Below are 24039 nucleotides of genomic sequence, written 5' to 3' on the forward strand. Positions count from 1 at the left end.
TCTTGACTTCTTCCTTCGGCAATCGAAATGTGAATGCATTTCATTGCAATTAGAATAATCAACATAGTCAAATAGCTGTATGGAAATTAATAAATTGTCTGGTTCAAGTCCCAAAAGCACACCCCATTCGTTGCGTCTGTCCGTCACGTTCCTGTTCGTTCAAGCATGACAAACTACAAAAAGTGATATTATTATCATTCAAAAGTTAAAACGAAGAGATCTTTATACAGGAACGATTTTAAATGCTAACAGTTTTTGTAAAATTTAAATTGTTGTTGCTGTTTTAGGTCACCTGATTGACGGGAACAAGAGCTATGGTATCGACCCAGAAGTCTTTCGGTCCATCTTTCACCTGTGCATGCGCCTTTAGTCCGTCAGTATTTTCTTCTCCCCTTAGCATATTTGTTTTCAAAACAACCACAGTCGTTATTTAAAAAAGTGTGGTCGAAGTGTTTAAATAAGCATGGTCTACAATATGTATTTAATATAACTCCGTTTGGGGGAAAAAGAAAATAAACTAATTTAAAATTTCAAGAAACAATTGAGCTATTTTTTAAAATAGTGCTCGTTAAAAATTTGGTATGGGCTTGCCATAAAGTTCATCGCTCACTAGGGCCATTGAAAAGGTAAGTAACTATTTGGCAGTGTATGTAATGATTGGAGGCTTATTTTCGATTTGACTAAAGACAATATACATATATTGGTTTAATTAAGACAGAAACACCCCAAACCACTATAACATGGAACATCGGATAAATTTGCCTGGTCATATAACTATTCACACCCAGAATACCAAAATTGTTCACTGTAAAATGCTAACAATGGAGTGTGAATCGATCACTCAGGGCCCCTGCGCTATTATTAAGCGTAGGGGGACTGGCCAAACGCAAGATAATAGACCGCCCCGCCTACTAAATCACGTGACATGTCAACCTGTTTACCTCAAATAAGCAGTCAATATTGGTTAAGAGATGTTTCATTATCAGTTCTAGGTTTATTAAAAGAAAAGAGTTATTGTTATTCTTAAAAACTGTAAAACACCAAGTCGCATAAAATATACAGCAATGGACAATATTTATACTTGTACTTCAAGTTTTATTTAGTAATAACGTACATGTTTTATTGCGCTGTTAAAGCGGCTTGAAAGCATACTAATGGAAATTAAAATCACTGAAAAATGCCCTCGAATTTAGCTTAAATTTAATTAACTTTTGTTTTAGTTTGCTTTAGCGTAAATAGTCATTGTTTAGAAGTATACTGTTCTAATAATTTTAAAATTCTACTCTGTTCATTTCAACGGCACATTATACGCCCCTCCCCCCGTGTTTAATTGACCCCACTGTAGGCACTGCTAGAATATGGTTGACTCTGGAGATTATTGAACAGCGGATCAAAATGACATCGACCTTTGGCCAAGGTATGTGACCTTGAACTAAACTTAATGCGCAGAAACCATTTTTTTCTTCTTATTCAACTTATTACTATCGTCACGTCCAACCCTAGCCCCCAGAATATACATGTTTCTTCATTATACCAAGTGAAAATCTTTCACAGAGTTTGGTCAAGGAACTAAATCGATAAGAAATGTTTTTCAGCAATGCAGATATTATTTGTAGCCTCTGCGACTTTGACTTTTGACCTTTTCAGCCTCAATTCATTAAGCTTCTTCCATACCTTAAGAGCAAGCCCACGAAAAAACTTAAGTCAAAGTACTTGGTCTAAGACTATAGCAGTTATGCAAACAATCCTGTTTCTATTTTGTCACAGAGACCTTGAACATTTGTCCTTTCGACCTCAAAATTAATAGACTTCTGTCTTAAATCAGGTGCAAGCTATTTGCAGAGATTGGTCCAGGTCTGCAATGCAAAACGAATGCAGTTGTGAGGAAACCAGTTTTCTTCTTTCAGTTATAGTGACATTGATCTCTGATCTTTTGATCCAAAACTTAATAGGTTTCTTTCTTACCAGAAGCACAGGCTATACATTAGGTTTTGATAGTGGTAGATAATGGAGAACTGACGTTGTTGTACTGAAACTATTTCTCATCTTTCAGACATATGACCACGATCTTTAACATTTTGACTCCAAATCGATACAATTTTTCCTTACCCAAGTCTATGCCATCCACAGTTTGTTTACTGTAGATCACGGTAAACATTAGTTATTGTGCGTAAAAGAAATTGGTAACATACTGACGGACAGACGGACATCATAAAATCATACGTTCCGTCTGATGGCGGGCGTGTAAAGATGGCAATGACTTTGGATATAAAAAGAACAGCTCCTCCATCGCTGGTTTACATTTCCTTGTGAACAATTTTAGCAATTAAGTTTGCAGGAATTTGAGATTTAATATTGTTTTCTATTCCCAGTAAATTTATGCAATAATTCTTTTTAAGTTCCATAAAAACAAGTTCATACAATATTGAAACATACACATAACAACATTATATTACAAAAAATAACAACACCAAGGACGTAAAATATGGAGGCAAACAGTAAAAATTATGGTGCGAAATTATGTTCAACACAATACGAAAATAAAAGCAAGGTGAAACAGAAAGATACTGCATACATATAACATATGTATCATACAACATAAACGCGTAGACAAGACGATAATAATACATTATTAGATATCAAACATATCACTTAAAACAATTAAACAAAAGACACATTAAAGGGTAAGAGCAAGTAAAAACATGATACACCGTTATCACAAGGATACATATTGAAATGAACCTCGTACAGATCTAAAGCACTGTACACAGTTTGTTTAAGTGAAAGTTTGAAATTTCGCAGTGGATTGTACATCTATTGGGTATTTGGGAGCAAGCCATCAACGATATTCCACATTAAGCAACATCTAAAGTAAATAATTTGTTCTGACATACCGAGATAAAAAACTGAGCTTGTCTAGTATATTAAGTGTGTGAGTGCAGTAATGTCAGTTTAGAATTGTGTGCATGTTGGGATTTTGTATTTTCTGAATCCAATCAGTACGAGGTTTAGGCAGACTACAACAGGTGTTAGAATAATAATTGAGATGGAAAGAATGAGAGTGTTACATTGCTAAAGTATAAATTTGAATCAAAGAAGAAACATATTTATAATCCCAAAGATATACTACTCTGCCAAGTGTTTTCTTTAATTGTTGTTTTTAAGACAAGTTCTTGATCAAAGTAGTAGCTACGTAGTCAGAGTTATCGACTCGTGAAACTGTTTAATCGTTGAGTGTTTGAGGTATGTTAGAGTCATCAAGTTTCCCTTCTTTGTATACAGAATAGGAATATAGAGTTTGTCTTGTCAATGTGTCTATTTAGTTTGTTGCCATTCAACAATTCAGACACACTGGTAAGCTAACACTGCAGAATTAATATTTTTGTCAACATTTTTATGAGCAATGGAAAAAAGTAATAGCGTTCGACTACGCGTTCACTTCAATTTCTTTAAAAGAAATAAGTACATCATTTACATATATAACAAACAAAAGAGGGCCTATGCTTCTTTACGGAACGGATCCTACGTTAAAGCTGTACTGCTGCTGAAATTATTTCATTCCATAAGGTATAAACTCACAATTCTAATACAAGGCATACATTGTCCTTCCCTTCAAAGGCATCGTACAGCTGAAGTAACCGCGGATGCTGCAGACATTTCATGATCTCGATTTCATTTATCACGTCTTTTTTCATCTGGGAGTCGTGAATCTTAATAAACTTTACAGCAAGTATCCTCCCTGTTTTATGCTCCTTGCATTTCTGAACTTTTCCAAACTTTCCCCTGCAAAGTAAATATAATTATAAACCACAATTCATGCTCGGTTGGCGTTTATATATCTAAGTACTATGTCAAAATATTGATGATAATTGACGAATACATAAATCTAAAAGTTCATTTGTGTTCGTAAAAAACGTGAAATGGAAATGCACTGACTTTTACTTTTTCTCGTTTTCTAAGACTAAATTAAATATTAACGTCAAATCGGATGTATTTTGTTTACCAAAAGGTTGATCATCCTAGTAATTATAGGTTACTGCATTTGTATGGAAAAATATGAACGAGTTTTGGGATGGAATACTGCACGACCTTGGGAGTGAAGTATATCCTTCCGACAAAACGAGTTCATATTTTCCCATACAAATGCAGTAACCCTTTTATTATATGCTCATTTTCTTTAAATTCTACCTAAGGTTTAATTATTCAAACAAAATACACTACAAGAAAAAAAGTAAATGAATGAATGCCGTAATCCAAACTAAATACACAAGCGCAGATTTGTCATTACACAACGACATCATTATTAATGCGCACATAACTCCGCCCATATAAATTTGAACTTAGTCGCGCGCTCGACATAACTTTCGAAAGAAAATGGCGTGTCTAGTTAAAATTGAAATTTGCAGTTATATTGTGAATTAATGCACTTTGCAACAACTTTTCCATTTGATCTGGAATGAATATATTTTGGTATTTTGTTTGGATTCGACGAAAGTTTGTGATTTGGACTGGATTCATCTGTGCAAATTATACATGAAATACATCGGATTGAAGTGGCGCGGGAGAAGCGTGTTTACATCTGCAAATGTATTTCTGTTTCTGTCATTGAATGTTTGAAATTATAATGTGGGAAAAATATGAAGTCATTCAATTGCAATTATCAAAAAGACGCTATGGAATTTAATGCTTATTTCATTTTGAGTGCAGTAAGGAGGACGCAATTGCACTTATCATCGAAATTACAGCAGAATTTCGAAATGTGTAATCCAGATTGAAAACCTATGACATGGCTCATGTAATTCGGGTTTGAAGAATTAAGAAAATACATTTTGAGGAAATTCAGGATGTAAAACTGTAAGTATATTTTATTTTGCCATTCTTATCACCAGCTAAAGAAGAGAGTATATGACTTGTCACTTGTATGTTATTTGTAAGGACCTTATCTTCCGTCTGTTATATAATGTAGCTAGCCTAAATCCGTAACATTGTATCAACGCGGAATGTGCCAAAACAGCTGGGGTTTTTTTGCAGTCCACGAAACATCTTTTAGTTCATTCAGAAACAAATTTAAACAACCACAACGTAAGGAGCCTCTTACGCGAGTGTATATGAGTTGTGTACAAATCAAAAGTGCTGGCGTCTGCGTCCATTGTTTGTTTACAATAGAAAGTAGTTCCTTTATGTACGTGAATGCTATATGTGTACTGTCGCGAGAGTTCAGTATCGGGTAATATTGAAGGACTCTGACAATGTATAGTTAACGACGAAACAAATGAGCATATACTAATAAATGGGTATTTGTAAACTAAATAACTGCAACATTGTCGACCAAGAACTGCAAAATGACTCAACCCAACTCACTGCCTTTTTTGACGGTTTTAAAGGTATGTGGCTTTGATGGATTGATGATTTGATCGTGCTGAGGGAGATGGTGGTTTATTACGTTCTGTCCTTTGCTGCAAACAAAATATTTTTGCTGCGATCTACTTATCTACTCTCTACCCATGTATATCTTATTCTCGTGATAAAAATATAAAGTCCTCTAATCAGTCCTCAAGTATGTCTCGTTTTCAGTCTGAATGACAAATCTAGAGGGTGAAACAATACTTACTTTCCGAGGAGTCCGTCAATAATGTCGTACTCATCGGTTATCAATTTCCCCTTGCGTAACTGTACATCTCTTGGTTCAAAGGGAGGTTCTTCATCTGGGAAAATGTTTACATTGTTTAAAATATTTAAGATATGTACATGTACATCATTATTTAATATGCAAGGATAAATATACAGAAAATAATGACATTCACAATGTATTATCTAATATTTTTTAACATACGTCATTTTCGACTGTATATTTTAAACAATCATTCTAGCGAACATTGTTGTCACGGTGCCCCATATCAAAGCCAATCATGACACCACTCGTGTTTATGGTACACCACACCCAAACTAATAATGAAAATGATGGTGGTTACGGTGCCCCACACCCAAGTAATCATGAAACTAATGGTGGTTACGGTGCTGCACATCCAAGCTAACCATGAAACAATTGATGGTTACAGTGCCCCACACCCAAGCCAATTATGAAGCTAGTGGGGGCATGATCTGAAGTGAGAAGGAGGATAAATCGTCGATCGTTTCATTAACGCAGTTGTTTCGCCTTTGTACTGTAGAAAAGCACACTGATCACGAAAAGTTCTAAAAAGTTTTTTAGAAGAAAGCAATGTATTCAAGGAGATTTGTTTGGCTCATGCTGTCAAAATCTTCACCAAATGGTGATAATTATTTTCATGTAAATAATTTGTAATCTTACAGAACATGCAAAAAAATGTAGCATTATTTCTATGAAGAAACTTTATCTGATGAGTTCTCTTTCTTCGCGAACAACAATCTCATATTTTCAAGATGAATGCTACTTTATGCACGAAAAAATATAATTCTCGTATGAAAAGTCTGCATGAACGTGTAAAAAAACAACATTATTTCGCGAAGAAAGATATGGTCTTCGTGAAAATGACACTTTTTCATGAAAATTACATTTAATGTTTTCGTAAATCATTTGCATGGATGCGTAAGGTGCTTTGTAGTGAAGAAAAGTGATTCTTCGTGATCATTAGAGACTTTTCACGGGGAAAAAGCTTTTCCATTAAGATTTTGCAATTTTTCTGAACTGACTCCAGCTTACACGGCTGCTATGTATCCCACACCTCTCTGCATATGAAATATCGAATCTTTTTGTACCTAACAAATACAGTTTACATATATTGGTGGCTTGCATGTGGGCTCAAGTGCAGTATTTTCACACAGTCAATAAATGAATATCACTATTTATGTACGTTGGCAATCCATGGTATCAAAGAGGCTTGGGGCATGTCGGATACATTATTGGTAATATTGCCCAGGCGGCTTCTTTTTATCTAACCTAATTATTGGTTAAGTAATCGATCTTTTATTGTCCTCTTATCGTATTAGCCAGCGAGGGTTTCCTTCAGTATGTTGACATCTCTAATAAAATGAGCGGCCATTGCTACAGTCTTCATGACGGCCGATTCTTCACAAAAACATTGCAGTCTTCATGTAAATTATCAAAGCTATACTTCCAAGCAAATTTTCATGTCAAGACTTCATTAAGAGTGACACGTTCTTCACGATAAAGAGACATTCCATGTAGATGTAATATAAGCACGAAATATGATGCTTTTGTTGGCTTTTTCCTGACTTTTTTTTTTAAAGTATGCAGCTTTCGTCACGAAAAAGGCGCTTTTCGTCAACAGAAACTTTTCACAAATATGTTATTTAAATAAGTATCTTCAAGAAAATCGCTTAGTTGTAATGGCCGCCCGGGTTCTGACTCACTTGCACGGTTTAATCTAATATATTCGATTTTGTTCTCGTGTATGCTGTGACTTCATACGTGCTCGAGAGAGAGAGAGAGAGAGAGAATGGCAAACTACATCCAGTTCACGCCGGTTAACAACGTCACTGCGTGCATAGACCGAGGTCATCCTCATTTTGAGTTGTCATTACAGCTACTTTTGTGTTGACTTATGACGATAAAAGTTGATTATTTAACATTTACATTGCCATATATGAACTATAAAGAGTTAACATGCTTACATTTTCCGTCACTTTGTCTTCCTTTTTATTATTTGGAAAATGACGGACAACTTCCCCCCAAGATTAAGCGAGTATGCAAGATGCTTGGTGACAACATCATTTCGAGAGTACTTAGTGCGAAAAATGGAGAGCAGTTTTCCGAAAAATGACTGATTAGTGAAGACTCGGCCTTCTTCATACTTCTGTACGGGACTTTAAACAAGCAAAGATCTGTTAGCTGGTTTGAAAACTCTTCCAAATACCTATAGTAAAATTCAAATATAATATTTCAGCAACATTGGTATAGACTTATTGATAATATAAACCACTCAGTTACCAGATTTAAACTGATGCTATAAACCACTATGATTGCTATTTTGCAAAGGGAGGGCTAGATTTTTAAAGAAGAAGAATTTCTCCGGTTTTCCTCACTGGTTATACAGACTATTTAAAATAAAGAACTTGCATATCTGAGTTATTTTTAAAAGAACTTTTCATTCCCTTTATTTTGGCGAATGATTAATTTGTGTGGTATGAGTTATAAAGTATCAACTTAGTCCAACTTCAGATGTGTACCTATAAAAAAAAACTGCTAGTTCCGCTTGGTCATTTTCACTTCCAGAACTTCAGAGGTAAATTGTTAAAACACTGTTACGGCAACAAAAAAAAAGCTGATAAGTTTTTGTTACATTTAATGTATTTGTATATTCATTCTATGCACTTTACGAAACTGGTATTGTCAAGTCTGGAAAAAATTCTTTTTCGCGTTTTTGATAATTGGTAAAGATAGTGTGTACTTTACACTAATTCAGGCTGACTTTGAAGCACATAGGTGCAGACATTTTGGTTAGCTGTGTGCTTAGATCATGTACAATTCCTACAAGTACGATATCCAGAGACATTTCCGCTACAGTACATGAAAGTAACATACAGGTATGCCAATATTATCTCCAATGTGCATGTTGCAATGCAAACAACTTCACCTTACACCTGTCACTTTCTCAGAAGTTCATAATAATCTGTAAAGCGCTCCCTCTGATCAGGTTCAGTTTGATGCTAAATATCATTCTGTTATAAGGTTCCAGTTGATGACATAAAAACCGCTCTGTGATCAGATTCAAGTTGACGCTGTAAATCACGCTGTCATAAGGTTCAAGTTGATGTCGTAAACCGCTCTGTGATCAGATTTAACGTCTCGTGCTTGGTAACATCTCCAGGATAACAACAGAGTCTTCTACCTGTTTCGAATAACGTTGGATTTGTCGGAATCAACGGAATCGAGTATGATTTGACCGCCAAATTATATGTATTTAGAAAAGTTGCAAGATTGTTGAATTTTTAACGGCATGTTAGAACACCTTAGTGTTGGACACAGCTGTTCATATTGACCAAAACAGCTGCATCATGAGAAAAATAAATAACTAAGAAACCTGACTCTGCTTAGAATTTGTTTACACACACAATGTAAAACAGTTGTAATATCAGCGTGCCTTTCTAGACAATAAATTATTCTAACAAACGCCATCTATTAGGTAATGATTACTTTAGGAGACCGTATTTACATTTGCATTCTGAACTACAAAGACTGCAAAGCAAATCCATTTTGTTGTATACTACGTGCATCGCAGTCTGGACTCCAAAGACACCAAAAGCGAATTCTTCTTGCATACTTCATGTTTATTGGAGCCTGGAGTCCAAAGGCAGTAAAGTAAATTCTTGTTGTACACTTCATGCATTGCAGCCTGGACTCCAAATACACCAAAGCAAATTCTTGTTGTACACTTTATGCATTGCAGCCTGAACTATAAAGTATATTATTGAATGTTTCATGCATATTGCCTCTTATTATAGTGAGTGGAGTTAAAGTCACCTGACCCACAGATGTAGAGAACTTTCTACTTTACACAACACTGTTGTTGCCATACGCTCGTAGTTTGTTGAAATTAATGTAGAATACATATTAACAGCGTTACAACAAGTACTGAATCCGATGGGAAAAAGGAATTAATTCTTGGCATGTTTTCCAAAATATGCCGTCAGGGCCAATATTAGCACAACATTTTCTTGGCAACCATCATTACGTGTTTTTTTCCGACTGTTTCTAGAGGTTTCATCAGCAATGTGTTTCCCAAGGGTGGTGATGTTGATGGTGGTTGTGGTTGCGATGGTGGATATTAATTTGTTAAATCGTCATGGATTTCGTTGGAGGCTATTGATTCAAACTTTATTAACGCATCACAAACAACTAAACCGCCCCTTGCAGAAGAAAAAAAAAATCAAACATTCGATAAGAAGGAACATGGCTATAAAATTAAATTATTCTTATTGATTTATGTCATCATCACACAGCATTTATCATGTTCTTTCGCCCCAAAATTGAATTTTCCCAACGTTTTTTATCTTTCACTTCGGTAGTTGATACCTCGTTCCTCATAACGAAAAGAAAAACACCTCATCCCAATTTTGTATACACACATATAATTTTGAACCTTACCCCTTGATGAGGGACCATCCGTACTTGTATCCTATGAAATATGTATGCTGCTTTCTTTTCCTCTGATGAATTGCCATTTTGAATCCAAGTTGTGTGTGTGTGTGTGTGTGTGTGAGTTTATGTTGTTTTTTAATTACGTTTTGCCAGTCGTATGTCAAGTCTTCAGTAATTTTTAAACTTGACCATAGTAACCTTAGACTGTTTTCTAATTACAGGTTGTCTCTCTGAATGATTTGTTTCTCCGATTTCGACATACAGTCAAACGTGTCCACTTCGAGTATCATTGGGAGCGGAAATATGTTCGAAACAGTTGTGTGGAGCATGTTTGAGAGCCGGAAATCTATTCGAAACAGTTCTCTGAATCAAAAAATGATAAAATCGTGAAACCAACCCGATTTTGACATATTTACAATTAGTCCGCATTTTCATTATACCCAAAACAAAAAGGAAAAGTACATTTCTGTTATTGTAAATAAGACGAGATTTGTAAGAATCCGGTTTTCTTAATCCTACTCTGGATAAACTTTAATGTTTGTTTGGATTTTCCAATAATTCGGAGTTGTCGGGGTGGGTTTTAACGTGTTTTTTGTGTGTGCATGTTTATTTCTAGGTAAACAATATTCTTTAAATAAATATTTCACCTTGTACTTGCAGAGAAGAAAATCATGAACGCCACATTACGCGCATGCTCTGTGTTTAATAATCCCCTTCTTTGTAGGATATAGTCGAATCCTGAGATTATTGACGAACCGGTATCAGTGACCAAGACCTTTGCTTCAAAGCATGCACTCTACAACTAGACTTGATGTGCAGAAACTATTATTTTCTTATTAAGCTTACCATGATCTCTCACATTTAGGTCCCAGAGCCAACAGATTTCTTTATTACCCTATGTATAAGCCATCTTAAAATCTATAGATTAATGTATTGCCCATGGTTTAAATTATCTACGAACGTTAGTGAAAGTACATGGTTGATAACTGAATTTTGTCAGCTGAAACCAATTTAATTATTTCAGTCACAACGTCTTCTATTGAAACCAAATCAATAGGCTTCTTCCATGCCTCCAGTTTAAACCATCTTCAAAATTTAGTCTATTCCTATGATGCAGGACTAATTTTGGTGAGGGGAAACCATTCTTCTTATTTCACTTACAATGACCTTGACATATTACATTTTGACATCAATCTGATCAAAATCAGATCTCCGCTGTCCTACGAGAAGATCTGACGAAGAAAGCTGGTGACCTTTGCAATGGAAATGCAGTTTTAAAAAAATATGAAAGTGAATCAAATTGTTCGGTACACATTCATGCTCTTCATCCATACTGCTCAGTCTCCAAACGCGAAAATATTAGACTTCATCTAACTGGTTGATAAAATTAGCGAGTATGGTAATAACATAGGTTACCAGAACATGACCCCTAAGCGTTCGCTGTCAGATCTTCAAGTATAACAGATGAGATCTGTTATTAATGAGATTGACTTTGACATCAACATCGAGTGATTCCTTAGTCCTAATGCAAGCCATAAACGTTTGATAACTGAATAGGAGGAAAGCTTGAGTTTTTGTGCGGAAACCAATTTTTTTAAATCAGCGACATTGACCTTTGAACTATAGTCCCAGCCTCCCAATCGATAGGGTTCTTCCTTGCCCCATTGCAAGTCAGCCATAAAGTTTGGTAACAGTAGTTGGTGTATTTCCATAGTAAGTGTACAGAAATGAAATTGGTAACAGACAGACGGACGGACAACATAAAATAATACGCTCCACCTAATGGCAGGCGTATAAAAACACATGTAAAGTAAAAGCTTACATCCAGTTGGATCGCTCTCGTCCACGTGAACTTTGGAGCTACTCATATCGACAGTATCCAGTACCATACACCTGAAAAACACAGTATATTCATGAAATTAATCATGGCTTGTTTGCAATTCTCAAACTGACCATCCTGCGCCACGAGTATGCAGAATATTTCGGGCTTTTTGGCACTGGCTTTATCTGTTAGATAATCACAACAGTTCGTCGAAGCGTTTGACAAAAGCCAGCCTAGATAATTGCTACTACTTCATCATCTTCGCTATTTGAGGTTCCGATATGTTAACCGTATCTATGTAGATAGAGTCAACACATCGAAACCTTGGCTAACGAAGATGCTACTTCATTGTCTTTGATTTTCTTGTCTGAGCGACTCGGAGTTTTTCAGACATTCGACTAATTGTTTCAGTTGACTGAAATTTAAACCTAAAGCAGAAAATTCCGAAGTGATCCAACGTGCGCCTGACGTACTTGGTCAGATAGGAAAACAGTTAACAAAGACAATCACAATGACGATTCAGGCAATAACGGCAGATTGTTGACGTTGAATTTGGGAAAAATTAACTCCTCGACCGAGAGTGAAAATAGCCCTCGTGTCCAGCGTCTTAAAACCTACGGACAAACTTTGTAACACGGCCACTAAGTTTCAGTACAGGATGGGAGCATATAAGTTGGTAAGTAAAAGAGAAGACGTAAAAATAAAATCAATGTAAGAATGAGCAATCGAACGAAAGATCTACGAATGAATCTGAGAAAATATTGACAAAAAGGAGAATAGCGAAATAAATAAATTTACATATGAATGAGAATAACAAGAGGAAAATATTACACCAGAACATTTCGCAAAGCGGACATTATAATTTGTAGTAAAACCAGGAATGAAAATTCAAAATGCAAATTACGATAATGAACGAGGGTTACTGTTGAATGAGGTTTTTTATTTACTGTTTTTATGAGACCGAGCAATAAAACGAGCATCTTAGCCCACAAATAATTAGTCTCCAAATCAGAGAACTTCCAGACTATAAAACAAGTCTTTATTTATCTTATCTATTAAATATGGTTAACATTTTATATTTGAGTGTTATTTTGTAAACATTAATATGATCAGGCATCACATTGTATACACTTTGTTAACCTTCATAAGTTCCGGTGCTTTTCAAAACCGAACACTTCTGTTGAGGCATTATGGGATCAAGGACTACATGCAATATTTAATTACTTTGTCACGTTTGCTAAGCTATAGCCTGCTGTCTTGAAAATATTACTGCGGCCTTGTGTTTGATGTCCAAAGATTACTGCAGGCTAGTGATAAACTCTGACCCGCCAGAGACCGGAAAAGGCGACCGATCGCGACACTGAACAAAGACTTGCCGCATCACACCTATATGTTAAAAGTTTGTTCAAAGATCAGAGGGAAGCCCGCGGGGTGAACTTATCTGGACCCACGTTGACAGACAGCGAGATGGACATCGTCCGCTTAGTTTGATTGGATCGGTTCACAGCGATATCCAATCGGAATCGAGATAGTGGGTGTGATTACAATGCAGGCCGAATGATTACTTTCATAAATCTTAAGAGAAAATTTAGTATTCACCTGGGAAGATTGCTAAGCAATACGGTTACTCTGCAAGAGCCACTCGTAAAGGAAGAGTTTAAGATGGTCCAACATGCAGACGATTGCACGAACTTTACAAATTCCTTCAAATACCTAGAAAAGGAAATCGAATCCTTTGGGAAAGCTTCAGGGTCAAAAATAAAACATGAAAAAACTGAAATCCTAAAATAGGAAACTGTCGGGGGAATCTCCATGGACTACCCCATCCTCCTTAATAAAGGATCGGGTAAAAGCCCTGGAGTCTTTTTTGGAAAGGGAGAGGAGCAAGAAAACAACACAAAAAAACATGTAAAATAAAATAAAAGAAAATATTAATATCTGGGCACTCACGCCACTATGCATAATGGAGCAGAATCAAGTGGTCAAAACTTATATGTATTCAAACATTAACTACACCTTAAAATCAATAGACATTAGGAAATAAAACGCTAGATAAAGTAGACAATGATATAATAAATTCCAACTGGAGTTATAAAACTCATGTTATATAAAAAAAATCTACGCTACATAGGGCAAAAACGAGAGGAGGGCTAGCCGTGCCTATTTCACTAGTCCTCAAATGTACAAACATAATTAACAGAATAATAAGGCTAAATTCAGAGACACAGACACCATGGGAGGCACTTTATATTTATTGTTACGGTTTCACTATTAGAAATAGGGATGATATTTACACAAAAAACAACATGTTATCGAAAAAAAACCTAGAAGTCTCTAGAAATTTTAGGTATATTAAAGAACTGTTAGTAAAATATAGAGATAGGAAGGATTTATAGAAAATAGATGAAAATAAAACGGATGAATGGATTAGATTAGATGCCACTGAAAATTTAAGAAGTAAAGTAGAAGAAGATAACTATGGAATAAGCTGGGATAGAGCATGGGGGGGGGGGCATTGGGGCAACATCAATTCCTTTAAGATACAAAGTTTAATATTCAAGTATATGCACAATGCGTGGTTAACGGATGGAAGTGGCTCTGAGAAGGCGAATGATAAGGCTAATAACGAAATGCCCTATGTGCAAGCAGGCAAACTTCACCAAATACCGCGCAATAGCCCAGTGTGAAATAGAAAAGCCGGACAGGGTTAAACTAATAATGGAAATATGTAATAGAGAGCGGTACCGAAGGAGCAACATATTTTTTCTCGATGGAGACTTTGACAAAAAACTAATAATCAAAATTACTGACTACATAACAAAAACAACAATGGCCTATGGTCAGGTGATCACTACACAAAAAATAACTGAACATAGGGCATCACAACCAGGGGTGGGAGATGGGGGAATGGCCCCGGTTTACTGTCCAATAGGGGTATGTTCCAGCCCAGCCAGTGCGCGGGATGGAGGCCTGTCTTCATCTCTCACCTCAGGGAAAAATACACACTTTAGAAATTATAACATTTTTATAAAATAATTAGTTCCTTCGGTGCCTTAAGAATACATGTACCTTGAAAAGAAAAATAAAGGCTAACAAGGATAACCAACACTTAGAAGATACCCAATATTAATAACAAATCAATAAATGAGAGTGGGGGCTTCGGTTTACTGACCAAATAGGGGTATGTTCCGTCAGTACACGGGCAGGAGACTTCAGTTCATCCCTCAACCCCAGAAATTACTCAAACAAAAAAACAAGAATTATCATCCTTTAATATAATTTTAAAAAATCTATTTGGGAACCAATAAACACTAGGGAGCTAAAAATGCTCCTTTAACTTTCTTTTGTTATATAGAGGGACAGGGAACCTACGCATGGGGGAAGTATGAGGCACATACGTCACAGAGCTAAGTCATATGGCTGCTACGCGAAGTGGACAAGCCTGTGAAAGAGTCTTAAGAAAAACTAATGCGTAGGAAATGGACAAGCAGGACACAAAGACGGGGAAAAACATAGTGAGCATGGTTACCCTAAGATCCTACAGAAAAATAACCAATCCAAAGTGTTTTTTCCCCTCTAAATAACAATATTTAGGTGATCTTTTGTCCAATTTAATAACAATGGTGGATATGCCCCAATCTAAGAGAGGTATACAAAAATACAATAAATGCGGTTTCTTAAAGCAGGGCATGGTTGTCTACCACAAATATAAATACGGGAAACGTCTCACTATTACCACACTTTAAAAACAATAGGATTGATTTATTTTCCACTACCGTAGAAATGCAACCGTTTCCCTTTCAATCTGAAATCTAAATTAAATGTAAAATTCTGAAATTATAAATACAAATTTAAGAGATTAAAATTAGGACTGAAAATATTAATATAGATACGAGAGGAGGGAGAAGCATTTAATTATTTTTTTCTCTCTCTATCTAAAAACAATAATACACATAAATCTATAACATACAAACAAAATAGCACTACACATATATCATACATAGGACACAGGAGACCTTTGACAAAGGTCACTTGAAATTAACAAGAGAAGGGAATTCGGCTGGGCAATAGAAGCCATTGCCGGATGAATAAACCTTTAGAATATACTAGGGAAAAGTAAGACCCTATCGAAAATTATAAATATTTTGATCAAAATCCTATTTTAAAATGAAAAACACACACACGCACCTTGGGGGGAAACACAGAAACATGAAAACACTTTTATTGTTTTGAAACTGGGGGGGGACATCTGTCTGGTGCCCCCCAAAAAAGAGAAAAAAAGAAAGTAATTTGGCGGCAAAAGCTAGAAGTAGATTCTAAGGAAAGAAAAAGTTTCGAAAAGGAAGCTTTTTAGGGGACACAGAACGTCGGGTTCGATTGAGTCCCGAGTCTTCAAGAGTTGGAGAGGAAGTGAGACTAGCCGAAACAGTCGAAGTCGACGGAAGTCTTGTCGGTGGAGAGAAGGTGGAGAAGGAGGAAAAGGACTCCGGAGGAGAAAGTGGAGGAGGAGACGGGGTATAGACAAGTCGAGTAGGAGGAGAAGGAATTTGGAGAAAGTAAGGGGAGGAAGAGGAGAAGGAATTGGGAGAAATAGGAGAGAGAAGAATATTACAGATGAGTAATATACAAGGACAGGTTGAAAGCGATCTCACACTGCTATCAAGTGATGCAATAGGCTATTAAAGGATCGAGCGGAAAGAGTGTAATTGGGAGTTTGAATCGTTTGATTATTGAATTGTTATTAAATTGTTATTCATTGAACCTCACCCTTTTTGTATATTTAACCATCTAACCGTCGGCATTGCTGACTGGGGACTCGGAGCTTTACATTTATCTTTCACTAATTTAACTTCCAACCAAAATCGAGTCTGGGTGGAACTTCTATAATAGTTTAAATAAAATATTGGGAGCACCCCACCCCAACCATAACAATCCTTACATACTTCCAAGCTTTAGAACGCCAAAACTATGCACCTCCGAAAATAAAGATTTGAGAACGGTTGTGCTACAACAAGCATGGATAATTTTAAGCTTTGCACAAACACACGTTAGCACATTCCTTTTTCGAAGAATTGTGCTTAACTTAAATTACAAACAAGAGATATTTTTGACGACCGTAGCAGTCATGAAAATAAAGTAATTGGGAGCAAACGTTTGGAACTAATTTGTTACTCTTAACAAACAAACGTGACCTCACAGTTAGTGGGAGATACTATCCTAAATTGGATTTTAAATTGTCAGATAACTATGAGGCGCCGTAGCGGACAAAATCCGGTCCAATGAGAAAGTTGCATTAGAAATTTAGATGTCGTATGTCGAGAAATCCAATATCAGGTGTTGGATCAAACTGCATGTCCTTAATGTTCCATTTTCTAGATTGAGATTTTAGATTTTATATGTTGAATTATACAGTGGTGGTACAAGGTTCAATTTCTTATGTCGACGTTTTTGCAGTGTATATTTTGAATTACACAGCGGTGGTTAAAATGTCATATCATATGTCGAGAAGCCCTAATTCACACATTGTATGTAACTGTGATGAAAGTTCCATTTCATATGACAAGTATTTAGATTTCATCCGTTGAATTCCACAGCAACGAGAAGCAGCCTCCTTTTTAAAACATAACGCGGTCCGCTCACGAGAGTGACCTCTAGCGAAGAAATTCAGAGTAATTCTCGACCTGTGAATGTTAACTTTCAAACTGAAAGTGCATGAAATGCATTGGCGCCTCATAACTGGATACACGAATGATGTATCTTAATACTCGATATTATTTTTAACTGTTAAAGTGGAGATTGTGTAATGTTACTTTTAACAGCAACACATCATTTCACCATTTAAAAATAAAAATTCTGACAAGCACAATAAAAAGTCAAACCAGCGCTGTGTAATTCAACAGATGCAATCTAAAAACTAAACACACGTAATGGAAATTTCAGCAGAATCAATGTAATTCAACATGTTAAATTGAAATCCTCGACATATGACAATACAATTTCAACAACCGCTGTGTAATTCAGAAGATACAATCTAAACACTCGACATTGGACATCGAATTTCAACCAGCTGTGTGTAATTCAACGGATGAAATCTAAATACTCAACATATGAAATGGAACTTTCATCATAAACTCTTTGAACCAATACGTAGATTAGGAATTCTCGACGTATGACATTGAAATTTCAACCACCGCTGTGTAATTCAAACGACACAATATAAAACCTCGGCATAGAAAATATAACTTTCAACCACTACTGTTTAATTCAACAGATATAATCTAAAATCTTGACCTGGAAAATGGAACTTTAAGGACAAGCATTTTTAATATAACGCGTGAAATTGGAATTCTGAACATATGACATTAAAATTTCAACGGCTACTTTCTGAATGCTTTTGTCCGCTACGTCGGCTCATAGGTAACAGGCGCTTTCTTATCGGCGATGGTGCAGAGTATACGCTCTGTTTGAAAGCAAATATCACAGTACACTCCAGGTCTTGTGGGTAATTTATATAAAATTTTATTTATAGCAACAAGGTGAATTGGTTACCTGCCGTAACGCGAGGCATAATAAAAACATGCCTGCCGAAGAGAACAAATAGAGAATTCATTATATGACATATACAAATTCAGGTCTTTATAACATCGACATTTTAAATCATATTTTAATGAAATTTAACAATATACTATGGAATCCTGTTTCAATTACTGAGATACTTTTTCAAAACAAAAAAGCCGGATTTAAACAAACTTAATTAAAAAGGTGTAGACGGTTCATTCTCTCCTTCTCTATTGGGTCAATTGATTAATGACCAATTTGGCATTTTCACGACTACTAATGGTGCACTTTCTTCACCTTTTTGAATATTTACTCTCTCTCTCTCTCTCTCTCTCTCTCTCTCTCTCTCTCTCTCTCATGTGACCCAATCACTTCTTCATGACTCTGGAGCGCAGCTAGCTACGATGTCGTAGCCTCAACTTGATTTGTTGTGGCTGATCCCATATCATGTAATGGAACCAAAAAAAAATCATCGCTAAAGTCAGGAAAACAGACAGTGTAGAAATCTACTACATAAGTATAATCATGCCGTGAAAGTTTGGCTTATTTTGAATTTATTAAGCCCTTACACGATAAAATAAACTGGCATGGTTACACTAACCTCATCGTATCCGCCATGACAGATAACGCGAGACTCTCGCCGTGACCCCTTTTCTACGTACGGCTTGCCACACCATATTTGGATATTCTACTCTATGTTATTATGAATCAAGTGGCGAATAATGGCTTCTTGGCGAAATTTCAAAGTTGCCGATAAACCGTATTTACATTTAATGCGCAGAATTTCTGACTCAAACCGCGCCATATTTTTACTACGATTTGTTTACGTTTCCAAATAAGGCCTCAATGTCCTTATGTGGCACACAAACAAACGAGGCTGAGAACGGAAGTAATCATTATTTGAACTAATATTGCGGACGATGTAAACGAAAATATCGGGAAAAAAGGTAAACGAGATTTTACAACTGTTTTTACAATGATTTTCGATACTTCCGGTATTAAATAAGAGGACTGCTCAATTTATTGCATTATATGCAAGGAATATGTTCAAAGTGTTGATAGTAGGCTAAAAGTGCACCGGGTGTGAATCACACCCGGCTTGCTCCATTGACACGTATATGCTCATGTTCGTACCCTGTCCACGAGGTATGAGTAAGGGTACTAATACTAGTACTAGAGCGCAGCTGGCCTTATCACACTTCCCCAAAATATGTCATTAAGTAAGTGAAATCAGTTGTATGTTGGCCCAAACACCATGAAATATCAACTTGTCAAGGTCATAGAGATGTTATTTTTATTCTTCGCGGCCCCGGGTGAGTGAGTGGTCTAAACTCTCGCCTAACCGATCGCTGACATCTCACCTCTGTCCGCGTGGGTTTGGCTAGGCCATTGTGGGTATATGAAAATGCTTGTCAGTAGCTTCCCGCGGGTCGAGGGTTCTTACTGGGGTTTTCCCGGGTTCTTTCTCCACCAGTTTTACTGGCCGCCATGTATACTATTGTGCTGAAAATGGCATGGAAACCCACAACAACATTTATATGTTTCAGTAGCTGAAATAAGAATGTGAGTTCAAATAAAAAATCTGCTCTTTTTTGTTTTTTTTAAATCTCCAATATCACAGAATTATTGAATGGATGCGTTTGAGGTGATAGCATGGTCTATTCAGTTTTGGTTATCGTTATTTAGGAGACGATCGACCACGGTGTTATTACCCGGCTCGAGTAAACAATAAAACAAAACAACGTGAAATTAAGAGATATAGAATATAATAACACAAGACCCCCGTATGTAAAATACAATTTAATAAATTACATAACAAAACAATGACATGTGAATAATACGCTTTCTCTCAGAAACAAACTTACAAAATGATGCGAATTTCATGTAGCCGTTCTTTTACTGATAGAACAAATTTCATCATATGATTGAGTGACCGATCGAACTCAGATTGCCGGCGTGACAGGATCAACTAGTGCTTCCGGTCCTTTCTAAATCGCTGCTGGTGGTCGGTCAGCGTTTCCATCACTTTCTTTCTGTCTTTTCTACTAGCCTTTTCGGGTGATCAGATCTTAGTTGCGGACTCCTCTCTTTTCCCCAATGTTAGGTCAGGTGTGTGCAGAATTATTTCCTATGTGCTTTCCGAGCCTCTCGCTCGCTATCATCAGAAAATTCCCTCCGTCCTTTCTCTGGATATGGGTCTCACAAATTTCAAGATCCCCTTGTTCTTTCAACAATTTTTTTTAACGAGAGAAAGTACTTATTAATTTTTTCTCGGATTCCTTCAGACTTTCCTCTCTGGCAGAAAAACTTGAACCGATCACTTCTACGAGGAGGGCTGGATGGACTATTTTAAAACCATTGATTTCTGTCTGGAAACACACATCCTCGTTTGGCGTAGCCAATCAGGAATACTAGTTTTACCCGCCCAAATTCTTATCAAATTCTTATCAATCCCATATAAGTCAGAAAATTCTTCATATAGTCCACCTTTATTCATAACTATTCTGGAAAATATCATTTTATGACACCTGTTTCAAATGGACTGCAAAGTCCTAAAATATTCTCTGGTTTAAATCAAATCTGGACAGTTTACTGCTATGAACTCACATTAACATACACAACTCTCCGGTTCGAACCGTTAAAAAACCGGGCCGCTAATTAAAACTCAGTTTATTCCCCCCAACCAGAACATACTAATTATTACAAGTTGCCAAGCTATAGCGATCCTAGCCAAAACATCAATCTTAATGTGTACGTGTCACGATGCGCTGACCTCAACAAAATGCACTGCTAAAGAATGTACTGTAAAACGTACTAGAGTTGAAGTTCACTGAATAACTATTCTTAAAAATGTTGCGCCATTACACATGTGTAACTACAAGATGTGTTGTTCTCTGTTTCATCTAAATAAGCTGCGATGATACCTTACCAAACGGCTGAACCAATGTACTTAACATTGGTGATCATCATGCCTCTAATAGGCTGCTACGCACAGAAAAGTTACAAACTCGACTCCAACAAAACGATTTTTCGAGTTAGTCGAGATTGTTCGATTCATTTCGGAAAGAGACCAGGATGTTCTGCATGGTTCTCGATTCAGTATTATTTACAGGAAAATTAATTCTAGCAAACTTGCTGAAAAGTGTTCTTCTGATGGCGCTCTTGCTTCTCTCAAAACGCTTGGACATAATCATTGATAGCTGCACATTAGTGGCAAAAACGCACATGCTTTTGTTTTTACTTCCTTTTCCATTGGATTTGCAACTGTAAGTCTTAAAACTGCAACTCTAGCACAATAAATGTTAACTTGTTGTCTCTCTATTTTTGTCAAACTTGAGGATGAAAGTTACTGAAACGAGAGTTCAAAACGAGGACGACCTCGAGGTCACACAGTCTATGCAGGCAGTGGCGTTTATCTGTCAGTGGAGAGAAGTTTGTACCTGCTGATGTGGTAACAAAAGTGCCACGTTCTGTTATGGAGGGCGCCTTTTAATTCCGGCAACATTTTAAATCGATTTGATGTAAATCATTATGATGAACACCATCAGATTATCTGCTGAGTTGACTAAAGGGGACGAGTAGTGTTCCCGTCAGATCTTGGTAAACCATGCAGTACTGGCAGATCATTGTTTATACCGTTCGTAGCTGGTTTCTTGTTAGAACTATGTTAATACGGTACAACGTACGATACAGCCAAAAAAAAAGTTCCAAGTATCGAAGGAAACGTACGGAAGTAGTGGCAAGGAAGTAGGTCACATGCCTTTGCAGAAGTCTGTTTTATATCTGGATAATAAAGTACGACCAACTGTGGTGATAGTGAGATTAGAAAGAAAATCTGTTACTGATTTGAGTTTTGTTTAGTTTGGTCTATATTACTACACAACAACACTGAAGGTTATATCGTGCCAATTAAAGTAGAGTAAAATGCCTTACCATAGGACACCTTACAGCAGCCGACCGAGGTAGATTCGATGGTGGATATTTAACCCGCGCTCTTCTGGTCAGAAGTCTAATGATATAACCACTAAGCCCCTTTGCCCCCTTCCCCACTGCGATTAAACATAGAATTGTAAAGTCGTAACACCACAAACCTATTTGTATGCGATAGTAAGTACCTAGTACAGAAAACACAGTAATGTACACAAATAGGGCAGTGTACGATAATTTGTGAATTTATGGGATGGATCTTGCCTTTCATCAGAATGGTTCAGCAACAACTATTTTCAGCATCTGTAAATTAATATTAAATAATTCAGTTTACATGAATCTGTAAGATTTAGATGATGTGTAATCTGTTTTAACAATGTCGATCTAATATAAAACAATTAAGCTTCTAAGAAGGTATACAATTGAGATGATGTGGAATCTGTTTTAACAATGTCGATCTAATATAAAACAATTAAGCTTCTAAGAAGATATACAATTGAGATGATGTGGAATCTGTTTTAACAATGTCGATCTAATATAAAACAATTAAGCTTCTAAGAAGGTATACAATTGAGATGTTGTGTAATCTGTTTTAACAATGTCGATCTAATATAAAACAATTAAGCTTCTAAGAAGGTATACAATTGAGATGATGTGGAATCTGTTTTAACAATGTCGATCTAATATAAAACAATTAAGCTTCTAAGAAGGTATACAACTGAGATGTTGTGTAATCTGTTTTAACAATGTCGATTTAATATAAAACAATTAAGCTTCTAAGAAGTTATAGAACTGAGATGATGTGCAATCTGTTTTAACTATAAAACAACTCAGAGTAGTATGAAGTCATACGATTTATATGATATGTAATCGGTGTTAATTATCGCAATAAAATCATCTCACATACATAGTAGCAGCAGCAGCAGCGATAGCAATACTGGTAGTAGTAGTAGTCGTAGTAGTACTTGTAGTAGTATCTCAAATCCCTGACAGAGCCTCCCAAATATATGTACATGTAATCGAATTGAAACTTCTAAAACTGGTGTAAGTGTTTGGCGAACGAATATCCGGCTTGACACAAGAAGAAAAGATCATCATGATGGAAGACAGGCGTTGAAAATACCGACGTTTCAGCAATCAATGAAATATCTACTTTGTAATGTTATTTATGTGCGTGTTAAATTTTAAAAAGAAGGGATTTATTCAGCTTCAACAGCCTAAACCTAACTCTCTGTTTCTCTCTTGAGAGCTCGTTTAGCGTGCGGAATGATGTATCTAAGCTGGAGTACTGGTTCCACAACCCCAATAACTTCCTTAGTTATGGCAATACATTATGTTTAAACTGAAGTTCTGATTTCCTGCTGGCAGTATAGACTCTACTCTGTAAGGGCATGCGAAAGGCAGATTCGAGTTTACGCTGTTGGAGGTTCGGTTGTGTGCAATACTCAGGTATATACGGTAGTACATTATTATCACAGCAAGATGTAGTCCTTGGAGTTGAAACTAACATTCGATCAATCATTAAAATATTTTTAAACAATATTCGAATTGAAAATTGGTATTCATATTCTCCCATCGGGTTTGGCAGCGTTTTGTAAAATAAACAAGCAAGTCGAAATGTAAACTATGTAACATTTAATTAATTAGTTTA

The 24039-nt window shown here is 36.3% G+C and overlaps 1 protein-coding gene across 3 annotated transcripts in view; it reads right to left on the reverse strand.

Moving 5' to 3' along the window:
• Window positions 1-24039, reverse strand: part of LOC149785092 (myosin light chain kinase, smooth muscle-like) — a 112861-nt gene that overhangs the window by 20466 nt on the left and 68356 nt on the right. For all 3 annotated transcript variants that reach the window (XR_016425362.1, XM_089978838.1, XM_089978837.1), the window contains exons 2-4: window positions 11904-11974; window positions 5612-5705; window positions 3580-3783 (exon numbers count right to left, since the gene is read on the reverse strand). Coding sequence is in view for 2 of the 3 variants with exons in the window: in XM_089978838.1 (XP_089834964.1) it covers window positions 3580-3783; window positions 5612-5705; window positions 11904-11974 (369 nt within the window). In the remaining variant the exon portion in view is untranslated. The remainder of the gene's footprint in view (window positions 1-3579; window positions 3784-5611; window positions 5706-11903; window positions 11975-24039) is intronic.

The sequence above is a fragment of the Sinohyriopsis cumingii genome, chromosome 13 (assembly GCF_028554795.1).
Source record: "Sinohyriopsis cumingii isolate HCF-2022 chromosome 13, ASM2855479v2, whole genome shotgun sequence".
Classification (NCBI taxonomy): Eukaryota; Metazoa; Mollusca; class Bivalvia; order Unionida; family Unionidae; genus Sinohyriopsis; species Sinohyriopsis cumingii.